Below are 15,207 nucleotides of genomic sequence, written 5' to 3'. Positions count from 1 at the left end.
CTTAACTTTGGGACAAACTTAAAATACATCCTTGTGTTATAAAAGTGAACAAAAAACATCCCTTATCTATGTCAAAAATTGCAATATTCATCTTTCCGTTAGTTTCTTGGCAAAAACTAATGACTATGGTCTAAAAATCAGCAATTTAGCCTGAGAACTTGGATTCAAGAAAAGACAAAATTCAAAATTGAATAAACAACATAAAATACTACATACAACTTGCTTAGTTTTGTCATCTACCAATCAATTGATTCAAATCCAATTTGCCAAATGCACACTTAAGCCAAAAGAGAAAAAAATATATCAAGGAATAAGTCTTAATAAATATGAACAAAACAATCAAAGCTACAATTAAAGCTTTGAAATAAAAGAACTGACAGTAATAAATACAATGAAAAATTTATTTTTAAAAAAAACTGTATATTGACCAAGTAAATCACCTCTTTTATGCAATTGTTGAAGCATTCATATAGGTTGAAAGATTATAAAGAAATGAAGTTTCTTGTACTAAGAATTTCCATTGAAGCCTTTACTTCCGCTAAATCCTCTGCTATCTTTCTTCATCCGATCTGTTTCCATTTCAGTTGTCTGTTGGCTTTCGCTACTTAATCCAGATGGGTTTAGCCCATATTTATTAATCGAATTACTGTACTGATCACTGCTTCAAAAAAATCGTCACGCGCCGATTACAAGATTGAACTTTTATTTTAGTAACTTAAGCCCAAATCAAAGAAGCAACAATAGGTGTCCCTGTAAAAGACGGTCGGTTAAAAGTAATATGTTTGTTTTGGCCGATGAAGACTTGTAGGCCATTGTAAATAGATGCAATACCGTTTATAGAAGATAAACCTATTTGACTCCACTGTTTCACAAGCATGTTGAAGGTCAGAAGTTCGGGGAGACCAAGGGATAGCAAATGAAGAGTGTATACAGCACTACAACTGAAAACTAGTTCCATGAAAAGAATGAAACTGCGGCTTGTAGTAAGGAGTTGCATAAGTATAGGTTTAAGTGGTTAGAGGACTCTCAGAGGGACAAAGGAGGTAATCAGAATTGGAATCTTAGCTGCATTACATGATTTAACCCTCTTGCATATTTGAATGAAGTTAAATCTCCAGAAGATTAAGAAAAAAGGGAACCATTCATGATGTCACATCCTTTGGGGAACCTGAATGTGCTTGGTTTTGCATAACTGGCACTCTTGTCTTCTCTTATTCTTTGCTGTCTTGATTCTTGGGTTGAGATCTGACATAGGTCTGCACCATCAAATTGTTGCAATCTCATAAATTTAGACTTATCTGATTTAGTATATAGCTACTACACTGCAGTGGTGGACCCAGCATGTGTCCCTTCGGCGAAAAATTATACTATTTATACATGGTTAAAATATTTTTTTATGTATAAATAGTAAATGTCGAACCCCCTTCGACTAGTTCGTGTGTCTACTTTTTCAGATTTTGAACCCCTTTATTAAAAATCCTGGTTCCGCCACTGCTACACTGGATTAATATTCTCCAAACATCTGTATTCCTCTCTAGTGCAGTGCAGGAGCACTATGGAACCAATATTGCCCATCATGTTTCTCTTTCAAGTAATGAAGAATAACAAGATCCTTCTATTTCAATAACCAGCCCCTGTTGCTTTCCCAAAGAAGTTGCTATAAACGTTGATTTGAGAATATATAGGCTTAACACTCAAATGGACACTTGTACTTGCATAAATATCTGTCCCGTGCCCCGCAACTCCACATGTTCTCAATTCTCATCCAGACATGCAAACTTGATCAAAACGCATGCTCTCAGTGCCTCTAACCTCGCGTGTTATTCAATTGCACTAGCATCAGCATCCACGCCAGAGTTATAATGACACAACATCATTTATCTTTCTGCATTATTAAAAAAAATCCAAATCTCTTTCTCTGCCATCACCATCACACACCACCACCATCATACACCACCACCTGTTTTTCTCTTATGTAAATTTCAGTAAAAGATCAACTTTTGTTAAAGAAACCCAACAAACTCTCACCCCCTTCACTTGCTTACACATATGCAACAAATAACTCAAGTCTCCCTTCCCGTTCATCTCATTCACACCATAAATTACCATCAAAGACCCGTTATTCTTTTCCATCTTCCTCAAAACCCACCTAGAAAAGAACATGGGAAGTACTCCCTCCATGCCCACTTAGGTGTTCCCTATATATTTTTTGAATACAATAAGAGTTCAATTTTTTAGAGGCACAATTTTATCACAGCATGAATGCTCATATTCTAAAAGGTTCTTAACAGAAATCATAGTGGATCTCTACAGCATCCAAAAGTCCATTGAAACTCAACCTCGAATTATCTGATTAGTTGCTTAAAATTTACTGATCACCTAAGAATTTGAATTAGAACCTCTTTCCCGAACAGAAAAGTATTGCCCCAGCCCCAGAATTATGGCCGACGGCATATTCTTCCTGTACTAAGCCTAGCTTCACACCAACACGATATGAGGAGCCATGACTTTCATATGACTGAGCAATTTGAGTTTTGAGTATCCTTGCTTATTTGCTCTTTTCTTGTATATGTCTATGCTAGTTATTGTTTGAGTTCTTTATTTGTTGCAGTGAGAGACATGAGTTCTTAAGGAAGAAAAATTCCAGGGAGTGTTTGGTGTGAGAGAGCAGGTAAGAGAGAGCATTGACATTGTGAAGATGGCGAGAAGGCAGTCTGAACAAGGAGTTGACCTGAATGGTGAAGCTCTTTTTCAATGGTATTATTGGAAGAAGGGAAAGAAAAAGTGAAAATAAAAGCATAAAAGATGTCTTTTTCTTAAACTGTTTATTGTTTAATTTTTAGATTCCACGCTCCTGAAAGTCATGTATATCACTCGCTTTGTCCAACTCAATTATATAATTGCCACATAAGCTCAGTCGATGGTCAGAGGCATTTTAAACAATAGATTCATACATGTCTAGGTGTTTGGGTGAGAATTCGTAGAGTTGGACAGCCAGTAACAGAGCTCTGTGCAAGTATGGATGTCTAATTGGATGTTAGTCCAATAATATAAGGTGGATAACTGCTCATGGAGAGTATACATTCTTTTTTCCTTTAAGTTTCAATGGGAATTGGGAGGAATCATTTTCAGTGGACCTTTTAATTTGCTTAAACAGTTACATAAAACTTGTGAGAACTTTTGTCTTTACAGCAAGAAATGATGCTCTTGAGTTGAGCTCGCTCTGGAAAAGTTTCCTTTTAACTAGGTGTTCTACAAGCTTTGGTACTTAAGTTCACAGAACACGTTCTTAAATGGAAAATAGGATTGGCAATTGCCACTGAGCACATTTATTAACATAAATAAGTAATTATTGTTGCTTGAAGCTATCTGCTGTTCATTTGAAACAATAGCAAGTTAAAGATATTTTCTTCTCCACGTTATGGTTTTTATAGCATGCAATTAATGACGTCTGGCCATGACTATTCCAACATTCATTTCAATTTTCTTTTTGTTTTAAGCCTATTGACCAACATTGGCATTAAGACAATCAATTTATTCACATATGCCTACTTCTTTATTCATACCTGAAAATTCTTGAAGAACATTTTTTTCTCAAACAAAAGAATTAAAAGAAGCACAAGTTATTGGGTTGTACATTCTTCCTTAAAGATCCATAGAGAAGGTATTATGGATATTTAGTGAAAATACTATATCTTTTGGAAAAGTTCAACTTGATAATATTTGCTGCAAGTAGGTATTGATTGTCAATTGTTTATAAAAGTGTGTGTGTGAGAGAGAGAGATTGGGTGGGGGTTTCCCTATAGCATTCAGGAAGGTAAGAATGATGACGGAAGTATGACAGATTTCATAGAAGCTCCACAGGAATAGGTCAGGGACACACAGGGGGAGTTCATTTGCTTTCTGGGCACTGATGTAAAATCTTTTGCAGCACTTAGTGCTCTTTATCTTCCTTGATATTATTTAACAAATGCATCTCTAGCTGGTATCATCTCTTCAATGTTGAATGCTGGAATTTTCAAATGTCTGATCTGGTTTAGTTCTTTTTGCCTGCAGCATATTATAGTGACATTTGTGTAGGTTCAATAGCATGTCGACTTGAGAAGAAGGAAGGTGGAGCTGTTTGTGTTTATATAATGACTTTGGGTGTTTTAGCTCCATATCGTGGTCTGGGTATTGGTAAGTGATCAACTTATCTTCAGAGTGAATATTAACATTAAACTTTACTTACTTTGTTGCATGTTTACATCAAAACATTTGTGTATTGATGGAACCCCCAACTCTCACTACATCTTTTCTGTTTATCCATTTTTTTAATCAGTATCTTTTCTTGTAATCTTTGATATCTGTTTAAATGCATATTTTGGCTCCAAAGTCCAAACTCTGAGATCTGTGAAAAAATATCGAACTTTTCTTTTGAAGATGAGTAGCTGCAGGGAATCCAATTGACGTTCACTTTCTCCTAATAACTCAGTGTATTCATCATGTTTCTTTTTACTGTGCAGGTACAAAGCTGTTAAATCATGTTCTTGATCTTTGTACAAAGCAGAATATCAGAGAGATTTACTTGCATGTGCAGACAAGTAATGAAGATGCCATCAACTTCTATAAGAAGCTCGGCTTTGAGGTCACTGATACCATCAAAAACTATTACACAAACATTACCCCACCAGACTGTTATGTCCTAACCAAGTTTATCTCTCAAACAAAGAAATGATACGTGTGAGCTGACTTGGTTGAGTTTTTCATCTAGCCTTGACATAGTTTTGAGGTTCTGAACCTTGTGATTCTAGTTTTTGTTATTTATGGGGTAATATTCCACAATTCTTGAGCTGCCTCTCTTATTTTTTATTTGCATGTTCAGCAAGTGGTTTTAACTGTTAAAGATGTAGGAGAGTTCATGGTAGACGGAGTCGTTTGGTGTGAAGGATAACACCAAATAATCCCAAGATTAAATTATGGTGGCACTTAAGTTGGTGTTTGGTTGGCAAGTCCGGGATAACTTATTCCGGGATTAATAAATAGTACTGGGATAAGTTATCCCTCCTCTTGGGTGGTATACTAATATCGGGATAACTTATCCCGGGATAAAATAGGTAAATGACAAATATATCTCTTTAAATATTTTTTATACCTCACTTTTCACATTCATATATATTTACATTATTTTTAATACCATATATATCAACATTCACTCTTTATTTTTATGATGATTCTTCATATTTTTTTATTAAAAAATTACACTATATATTATAATTTTTATTTATAAAATTTATTTGACTAATTCTTATGTTTATTTGTATTTTGATTTCTCATAAATTCTTTTTTACTTTAACAAACTAAAAATGAAAATTCTATTTTAAAATTAAATAAGAAGAAAGTTTTATTTTTAAATACATACAGACATGATGGAATAAAAAATATTTAAGGTAAAGAAGATAAAAGTTTTATTTTAAGAATGAATATTGACTAACTAAAGCTTGCATAGAAAATATAAAAAAACTAAATAAAGTGAAGGATATTTTTATAAACAAATAATATGTTCTTATAATTTGTGCCATGCATATTATTTTGAATACAACAAACCAAACACTCAATAAGAAATAATCTCACCATAATTTATTCCATCATAACTAATCCAACATAACTTATCCCAACATAACTTGTATTCAAACCAAACGACCCCCTTGATATGTGTATCTCCTAACAAAGCTTCATAGATATATCAATCATGCAAACTGAACAGTTGGTTTTTACTTTATAGTTGTAACTAAAATCATGTTTGATGCGTGAGCCAGACAATATTCAGCTGAGAGGAAAGCAGATGGATAACAGGAGACATTGTTTTTTAATGACACTTTTGCCGATTATGCTATAATTATATATCTCTGAGTCACAGCATCAATTCCCTTCTGCATGAAAGCTCCTTGTGTAATAGATACACAATTTTGAGAATGTCTAATTTGGCCAAGGGTACTATAGTGAATATTGGCTGACTGTTGTAAACAGCTGCATAATTGGGCTACTTAATTGGCTTAAGAGATATCCTTCAGCTGGCATCAAGTGTTAGATTAGTCATACTGAAAGCTGATATGTGACATGACTATTCCTGTTGTCAATGACTAATAAAGCACCACAAGTGGTGAAATACTGATGTTTGATGCATCACCAGAAGCAATATCTGTTTGTTACATTCTATAAAATGTACAAGTTTCTATATACATGAATTGTCAGTTTTCATACAACGAAGATGGTAAGCAACTGAACTATACATTATACTGTATATTACTCGTTATCACAGAAATGAAGTTACAATGAAACTGCATTGATTTCCGAGCTATCGTGGATACTAGTTCAGTAAGCCACACCACCAGAGAAAGTATCCCCATCGTGAAGCACAGATTCTGTCAGCCAGTAGCCATCCCAAGACCCGCCAACACGCTGTAAATTACAAATCATATGTCTATGAACTTCTTCAAAATGAAAATGGGAAAAAGAAAATGAAAATCCCAAGGAAAGCAGAAAACAATAATGGAAAGTGGAGCTGTCTTGTCTGCTTCAATATTGGCGTAATTAGTATGTCTGCTTTCAAATTCCAAGTATAGCAAGTGTGAAATTAAACTAAGAATAATTGCACACAACCTAAGCATGCAAAACCAGTTTCATGTCAACGGAGCAATAGATATATGTGTGAAGAAAGCACAAAGACAGTCAACCACCTGCTTTTGCATTGTTCTATTGCGACACAGGTATATATTTTAAAGTGTTTTGGGATTGAATTGTTCATGCCAAGATCTACCTCTGATTTCCTAAAGTGCTGGAGCAGAGGACTACAAAAAGTAATGAAAGAAATAGAAGGTTTTTTTGAAGGACAAGCCATCACTATGCGTGATATGGTGGAATATAAACTATGTTCCAACTTGTCCAACACAGGTGGGAAATAACATGGTTTCAAAGAACAAAGTTCCGAGCAGATGTGGAAATTCAACAGTTACTGGGGACTGGGGTATGGAATAGTAGAGATGCAATGCAAGGTTGATCCCGAGTTACTGCCTTACAAAAGGAATTGCAAGATATTTCCTTCTTTATTAAGTTATTGACACGAGATAAATAATTGAGGTAATAATGGCCGTTCAAGGCAGGCCAATGCATTTTGGAGGCGGCTAAATATCACAAGCTACAGGAAGATTTAGAATTTTGGAGGGCATGATTCAAGCAAAAAATTTCTTGCCTAAATAACAAAGATCAATCTCCATTTTTCACTTCTCTGAAATATAAGCAGAAAGGAAATCTTCATTCATTCAGATAGGAGTGGATGAATTACTAGAACTTGTGAAAAAAAAGAAGCTGCGAGAGCAGATCACGAAATCAGTAAACTATATCTAACAGCTCAGCAAAATTCAGAAGTCAGAGGCGCCACTAGTTTAAAAGGAGTTGCAATACTTGCTCCCCTAATCCCGTCAGTGTAAATAAACAAAATTCAAATAACAATGCTCTCCACAAGCAAAAGAGCTCCTCTTGTTAGAAACTTATATTGCAACGTTCCATTCTCTCTTAAATTTGTTTGGTCGAATATAAATATAGATAAACTGCATAATTGTTTACTATCTTGAACACGTTGAGTTATAGACAGAGATGGAGGATTCTAAACTACTTCACATATTCCCTATTACTCTCTCATTAGTCCAATTTCCAATTTCTACCATATGCATAGTTTAATAGTAACATTTGAAATGAAAAATCAAAAGGAAACACAGTTAAAGAAATTCAAATAAGCTCTCAACAGGGAGGTGAGAAATAAAGAACAAACCTGAACCATGGTAAATTGGAAGATTTCTTCTTCCTCAGGTCGAGTGCCACGGACCCAGACACGCTGCTTATACAGATTCTACACAAGCATAGTGGAAATTAGACAATTCTTAAGCTTATTCTCGCACATCCATGAACATTTAGCAACATGTAAAACCTGACAAACCTCATTTACATGCAAACTGCTCAAAATCTCCCTCTCCTGATGGCCAAGCAATACCCTATAAGTTGAATGATGAAAAATTCGCCTGAATCGTTCAAACTGTATGATTGACAATAGAAAAACCAAGTAAAGATAGGTATTAGTGAATATTGCTTTTCTTTAATTCATAGAAAAACTACAAGCTTCTTTTAGTTGCTGCCTCTGGTGCAGGAATTATGTTCAAGTGCCTTGACTTAAAAGAGCACAGATTTGACAGGTAGCTTACTCTTTGAGCATTCGTAGCGATTGAACAGCAATAATTACGATTAAGGAGAAAATCAAAAAAATTAAAATCCAAATAAAAAATAAAACAAGAAAGGAAAGAAAATAGAACAAGAAAGGCAAGAAAATAGATCAAGAAAGGCAAAAAAATAGAACGGTTGTAAACACGTGGATACATCTGCAATACAAACACACACACACACAAAAAAAAACTACTCTACTTTCTCATTCTATCATATTATTTCTCTCTCTCTTCCTCTTCCTTTATTATACTTTTTTTTTTGCTATCTATATTATTATTATTATTATTATTATTATTATTATTATTATTATTATTATTATTATTTTATAATACGTTATCAACACGAAACTCTAATTTTCTCCGGATAAATTAACTTTTATCTCAGGAATTGAAGAAAGTTAATTTGTCTTTGTTATTTCTAAATTAATTTCAATCTCAGTTTTCATCATGTTAAATTTGTCAAAGATTGAGTTTGTGGCACTGGACATTACTGAAAAAATTATTTGTCATGAATCCTTGATGCTGAAATTCACTTTGATGCTAAAGGTCTTGGTGATACTACTAAACAAAAAAATAAAGCATCAAGCCAAGATAAAACAAATGCCATGATTTTTCTCTGTCATCATCTTCATTAAGGATTAAAAATTGAATATTTAACTATAAAAGACCCTCTTGAATTATGGACTAATTCGAAGGATCGTTATGACCACCTAAAACTTATGGTGTCACCAGAAGCTCAATATGAATGGATACACCTTCGATTTCAAGATTTTAAAACTGTATCTAAATATAATTCTGCTATTCACAAAGTGAGTTTCATATTAAAATTATATGGAGAAACTATCACTGATGATGACTTACTTGATAAAACTTTTTTCAATTTTCACGCTTCAAATGTATTGTTACAACAACAATATCGTGAAAAAGAATTTAAGAAATATTCTGAATTAATTACATGCCTACTTGTGGCTAAGCAAAATAATACTTTGCTGATAAAAAATCATTAAGCCCGTCCCACTGGGTTTGCTCCATTCCCTGAAGCGAATGTTGTAGCAGCACATAATCAGTCTGGATCAAGATAAAATAATTACCGTGGCCGTGGTCGTGGACGTGGACGTGAGCGAGCACGCGGTAGAGAAAGAAACAATTATAGTCATCATGGTGAAAATAAACATGAGAACACTAAAGTTTCTCAAAATAATCTTTCTAGAGGTAAAATCAATTTTTGCCACTGGTGTGGTATGAGGGGTCATTGGTCACGTGATTGTCATACGCCCGATCATTTTGTGAGACTTTATCAAGCCTCTCTCAAAAGAAAAGATTACTCATTAGGAAGTTGAAGACTTCTATGAGAATATTGACTGAAGAACTGATCATCTAATTAGGGATAAAATTTTTATTTTCCTATTATGTTTACTACGATGTTGTCCTTCTTAAATGTTTTTCATAAGGCATTATATCTTACTAATTTCTACATTTTTAGTGCGTTTTCTTAAAGTTTCTTATGTTGTTAGTTTTTCATGTTCTTATAATGTACCTTTTTTATGAAGAATATGGAAATTCCCCAATCACAGTTGGATCCAAAATCAATTGTGATAATATATGTCTTATCGATAGTGCCACAACACACACTATTTTAAGAGATAAGAAATATTTGTCTTATTTGATTATGAAAGAAGCTAATGTTAATACAATATCTGATAGTACAAGATTAATTAAAGGATCCGAAAAAGCTAAAGTTATACTTATCAGAGGAATAAATTTGATAATTAATGAAGCATTATATTGTAGTAAGTCTCAAAGAAACTTATTAAGTTTCAAAGACATTCGTCAAAATGACTATCATATTGAGACTACAAATGATGAAAAAAATGAATCTCTTTATATTACTACAATGATGTTGGGCAAGAAGTTTATAATTGAAAAATTACATGCTCTTTCATCCGGCTTATGCTTCATAAGATTAGCATAGTTGAAACACATGCCATAGTAAACCAAAGATTTACAAACTCAAATGACTTTATTATCTGGTATGATTGGTTAGGCTAGCCCAGTTCTAATATAATGCGCAAAATAATTGAGAGTTCACATGGACACTCTTTGAAGAACCATTTAAAGAATTCTCTTGTGCTGCATGTTCTCAAGGCAAATTGATTACTAGACCATCAGTAATCAAAGTGAGAATTGAATCCTCAGCATTTCTGGAACGTATACATGGTAATATATGTGGGCTCATTCACCCATTATGTGGACCATTTAAATATTATATGATTTTAATAGATGCATCTACAAGATGGTCACATGTGTGTTGATTATCAACTTGTAATATGACAATTGCGAGATTACTTGCTTAAATAATTAAGTTAAGAGCACAATTTTTAGATTATGCAACAAAGACAATTCGTCTTGATAATGCTGGTGAGTTCACATCTCAAACATTTAATGATTATTGTTTATCCATTGGATAACAATTGAGCATCCGACTGCTCATGTTCATACTCAAAATGATCTGGCAGAATCATTGATTAAACGCCTCAAATTAATTTCTAGACCAATGCTTATGAGAACAAAACTTCCCATTTCATTATGGGATCATGCTATTTTTCATGCAGCAAGTCTTGTGCGGATCAGATCCACAAGTTATCATAAAGTCTCCCCATTACAATTGACTTTTGGTCAAAAGCCGAATATTTTCCATCTTAGAATATTTGGATGTGCGGTATATATTCCAATTGCTCCACCACAACCTACAAAGATGGGTTTCCAAAGAAGGTTGGGGATATATGTCGGGTATGAATCTTTTTCTATCATAAAATATTTGAAATCTATGACTGAATATTTATTTATTACAAAATTTGTTAATTGTCATTTTAATGAATCAGTATACCTAGCATTAGAGGGAGAAAATAAGCAGCTGAAAAAGAAAATAGATTGAAAAGCATTATCACTATCTCATTTAGATCCTCGTACAAATAAATGTGAATTGGAAGTTCAAAAAATAATCTATTTGTAAAATATTGCAAATCAACTGTCAGATGCATTTACTAACCTATCAAGAATTACTAAATCTCATATTCCAGTTGCTAATGCTCCAATTTGAGTCAATGTCCCAGTAGGATAATTAATTAATGTAAAAGATTTTATATGGATAAATCACATCCACTGAGTACCCAATGGTTGTGAGATCTCTTGATATTCATAAAGATCCATTTCGATCTCATGAAAATGATGAAGAGCTTGTTGGTGCTGAAATACCATATCTTAGTGCAATTGGTGCATTAATGTATCTTGCCAACAATTACAGATATAGCTTTCTCTGTAAACTTGTTAGCAAGATTTAGTTCTTCTCCAACACGAAAACACTGAAATGGAATTAAACATATATTCAGATACCTCCGAGAGACCAACAATATGTGATTGTTTTACTCAAATGAATCCACGTCACAATTGATTGATTATGTAGATGCATGATATTTGTCGGATCCCCATAAAGGTCGATGGTAGACAAATCACTTATTTACATGTGGTGGTACAACTATATCATGGCGTCCAACAAAGCAAACTATGGTTGCCACTTCTTTAAATCATGTAGAGATAATAGCCATTCATGAAGCAAGTCGAGAATGTGTTTGGTTAAAATCAATAACTCAATATATTCAAGATACATGTGGTCTTTCTTTGAAAAGAGATGTTCCAACAATATTGTATGAAGACAATGCTGCATGTATAACTCAATTGAAGGGAGGATACATCAAAGGAGACAGAACAAAACATATTTCACCAAAATTTCTCTTTACTTATAATCTTCAAAAAAAAGGTGAAATAGATGTTCAACAAGTTCGTTCAAGTGATAATTTAGCAGATATGTTCACCAAGGCATTACCCACTTCAACCTTTGAGAAATTGAGATACAAGATTGGAATGCATCATCTTCGAGATATTAAATAATGTTTTTATCAGGGGAGTAAAATACGCGCTGCACTCTTTTTTTCCTTGACCAAAGTTTTATCCTACTAGATTTTCTGATAAGATTTTTAATGAGACAACAATCATTGCGTATCACAAATTATTATGTACACATCCAAGGGGAAGTGTTGTAAACAAGTAGATGTCCATAGGACCCACTGTTACTGTAGATCAATAGTTTTGTTACTGTAGATCAATTATTTTTTCAACAAATTTTGCCTATAAAAAGGCATTGCATCTGCAATATGAAAACACACAGATAAAAAAAGACTACTCTACTTTCTCGTTCTATCATATTATTTCTCTTTCTCTTCCTCTTTCTTTACTATACTTTCTTTTCTTGGCTATCTATATATTATTATTATTATTATTATTATTATTATTATTATTATTATTCTATAATAAGAACAACCAAATTAATATTTTGGTAATGATTACTAACCTGACCCAAGTCAAAAAAGCGCCCAAAGTAGGTAGACCTTTGAAAAGGATCAAATCCAGCAAACTATCACGAGAGGTTAAAGATTACAAATCTGCCATCTTCAGCTTGTTAAACCATCACACTCAAAGAAAAAAGGAGTTTTAGAAATTACTCTGTACATGACTTCAACTCCATAATCGTGATGAGGTCGGTCATTGTACTTCAATGCATCAAGCTGGTTTCGAACTGCTTCTTCTGCACTAAACTATTGCAAAACCATAAAGTAAATTGATACATAAGCAAGTGTAGAAACCTCCTACAATCCACGTTCAACGGTAAGAAACTTACACATAATCTTGGACCAAATGGCTTTTTCCTACGAGATTCAAGCCTGCAACAGATAATGCATAATTGCAAATAGTTTAATAGAATTTCCCAATAATGGATTATTAAATACATAATTTAAGTAATTAAAAGTGAAATCTTGCCAATAATTTACGCTTTTTTTAGATGAGGTGGACATATAATTCAACATGGTATGAGAACATGCAGACATCTTGACCTCAAGTTTCACGGTTTATCAAAAATAATTTTCACAAGCTCGGCCCAATCTCTGGGAATATACATGAACTTACTTAGCTAAACAAAACATGATAGAATCAAAGGATACATATATAGGCAATATCAACTTTGGAATTAAGGCTTAGCCATTGTTGGTACACTTCTATAAGATACAGTGTCTACCAGGAGCCTTTTTTTTAGTTTAGTTAGAGAATTGTATATCAATATAGGAATGTGAGAGTTCAAGAATCTCTAATTCTATAAAACGCCCGGTTCGTTTTGAAAGATAAAATTGAGGATTGGAGTTAAATTGGCCCAAACAGAGCGGGATGGACATAGATTTCAGATAACTGACCCAACTAGTTTGAAATTGAGATTGAGATGCTGTTCTTAAGTTAGTGCCACGGTGGAAGAATTGCGCTTAAACTAAACTGTTTAATCAATTTAAGTTCTTGAAAGCAGCACAAAACATCTTTATTTAACTTGAAGTGGGGGTGGCTGACCTCAACTAGTGGCAACTCAACACTACCCAAGATCAACCAAGGAAACTGGCAACTTGAGTTCACACAACTCAATTTCTTGTGAAAGTCGTATTAACCAAAAGTATAGATAATCAAACAAATTGTAAAAGTATCAGTTCAATAAGTCAAAAACTCTGAGTTCAATCCCTGGGAAAGAACCAAAATATTGAATTAACTTGTGATTTCTACTAACGGAATTGCAAAACAAATAACTTCATATCATTTTCACATAAAGAACAACCCATTTTATCGGAAATAATCTCTCTACCTTGTGGAGTATACACGCACCCAGTTAATACGAAATATTCACGAGGAAACAATAGAGGGAGTGAAGATGGATACCAATCAGCAGAGAGAAAGTCAGGGACATCGGCAGAAGCAGAGATACGAGGGGTGTTTGGTTTAGAAGATCGGCAAGGTTTGGCGAAGATAGACAGAGACTGTGGAGATGACAAAGAGGAGCAAAACGACATCGTATGTATGCTTCTTCACACAAAGCTCCGTCGATGATCGATTATAGAAAAAGCTCTGAATTGTAGCTAATACAACATCACTTTAAATTTCAAACCGTTGGATTGATATTGTAAGGAAATCGTACGATCATGATGTCATCACTATTTACTCAGGGGAGTTAAACTGTGACGTTTAAAGGGAAAGCAGTTGCATAACATTGTTATTTACAGTTTTCACTAGTGTAAAAATTGAGATGTTGGTCAAATATTCATGAAGCACTCTGCTCCTTCCCTCCACCTCCTTGCAGCCGCTGCTTGTACCGACACCGCCGCCATGTCATCTGCTCAACCAGTAAGGATTATTCTCCGAAATACGAAATGCATACTAACTTCCATTTCTAAACTGTTAACGAAACTCTCCTTATTCCGTTATAGTTTCGAGGAGGCAGGGGCCGTGGCCGGAGATACTTTTCGCACCGTCCTTCCGGCGAACGAAGTGAACAAGACATTATAACTGGAGACTCTCACTTCAATTCTGTTCGTAAAGCCAATCGAAATCTCCGTCCATCTCCCACTTTTCGACCTTTCCGGCCTAGGGCACAACCGCCGAATATCCATCCTAATCAGCATATTTATGGACAATTGCCGCCTCCTCAACCACGTCAGCCGTTTCATCATAATCAGCAATCCTATAGAGCAATGCCACCACCAGTAGGGTTTTATCAGAATCAGCAGCTCAATAGACCAAATTATTATGAGAATCAGCAGTTTAATAGACCGAATTTTTATGAGGATCGGCAATTTAATAGACCGACTTTTTATGAGAATCAGCAGTTCAGGCAGCGGCCATTGCCTCCCAAGGCTTTGAACTTTCGGAATTGGGAGAATGCTAGACCTGGACCTCCGCCTCATTGCGGTAATTTTGCACCTTTTTTCAATGTTGCATTTACTCCAATTTGGTACATTCAACTGTTGGTACAATTCTAAGCCAGGATAAAAGGAAGGTATATGTGGTAGGTTGACAACCAACT

The 15,207-nt window shown here is 34.3% G+C and overlaps 3 protein-coding genes across 8 annotated transcripts in view; 2 read left to right on the top strand and 1 right to left on the bottom strand.

Moving 5' to 3' along the window:
• Window positions 1-1,354: 1,354 nt before the first annotated feature.
• Window positions 1,355-4,831, top strand: LOC129889369 (uncharacterized). Of its 3 annotated transcripts, none has more exons than XM_055964640.1 (3): window positions 1,482-2,738; window positions 4,057-4,179; window positions 4,506-4,831. In XM_055964640.1, the coding sequence occupies exons 1-3, from the start codon at window positions 2,699-2,701 to the stop codon at window positions 4,715-4,717; spliced, it is 375 nt and encodes a 124-aa protein (XP_055820615.1). In that variant the 5' UTR covers window positions 1,482-2,698; the 3' UTR covers window positions 4,718-4,831. The 3 variants fall into 3 exon arrangements, 2 of the variants coding, with proteins under 2 accessions (XP_055820615.1, XP_055820616.1); XM_055964641.1 differs by having other exon boundaries at window positions 1,483-2,757; XR_008766891.1 differs by lacking the exon at window positions 4,506-4,831 and having other exon boundaries at window positions 1,355-3,055; window positions 4,057-4,443.
• A 1,212-nt stretch (window positions 4,832-6,043) lies between these two features.
• On the bottom strand, window positions 6,044-14,245 carry LOC129889367 (uncharacterized). 2 transcript variants are annotated; one of them, XM_055964638.1, is made up of 7 exons: window positions 14,067-14,245; window positions 12,991-13,033; window positions 12,815-12,907; window positions 12,664-12,726; window positions 7,976-8,071; window positions 7,811-7,888; window positions 6,044-6,441 (listed from the first exon to the last, which is right to left on the bottom strand). In XM_055964638.1, exons 1-7 carry the CDS (start codon window positions 14,195-14,197, stop codon window positions 6,355-6,357), a joined length of 591 nt encoding a protein of 196 aa, XP_055820613.1. In that variant the 5' UTR covers window positions 14,198-14,245; the 3' UTR covers window positions 6,044-6,354. The 2 variants fall into 2 exon arrangements, with proteins under 2 accessions (XP_055820613.1, XP_055820614.1); XM_055964639.1 differs by having other exon boundaries at window positions 12,815-12,902.
• The window catches only part of LOC129889365 (carbon catabolite repressor protein 4 homolog 6), a 38,945-nt gene continuing 37,971 nt past the window's right edge, over window positions 14,234-15,207 (top strand). For all 3 annotated transcript variants that reach the window (XM_055964636.1, XM_055964635.1, XM_055964634.1), the window contains exons 1-2: window positions 14,234-14,528; window positions 14,612-15,092. In XM_055964636.1, the coding sequence (XP_055820611.1) occupies window positions 14,448-14,528; window positions 14,612-15,092 (562 nt within the window). In that variant the 5' untranslated portion in view covers window positions 14,234-14,447. The remainder of the gene's footprint in view (window positions 14,529-14,611; window positions 15,093-15,207) is intronic.

This window comes from Solanum dulcamara, chromosome 5, assembly GCF_947179165.1.
Source record: "Solanum dulcamara chromosome 5, daSolDulc1.2, whole genome shotgun sequence".
In the NCBI taxonomy this organism is placed as follows: Eukaryota; Viridiplantae; Streptophyta; class Magnoliopsida; order Solanales; family Solanaceae; genus Solanum; species Solanum dulcamara.
This window is presented reverse-complemented; position numbering and strand designations above follow the sequence as displayed.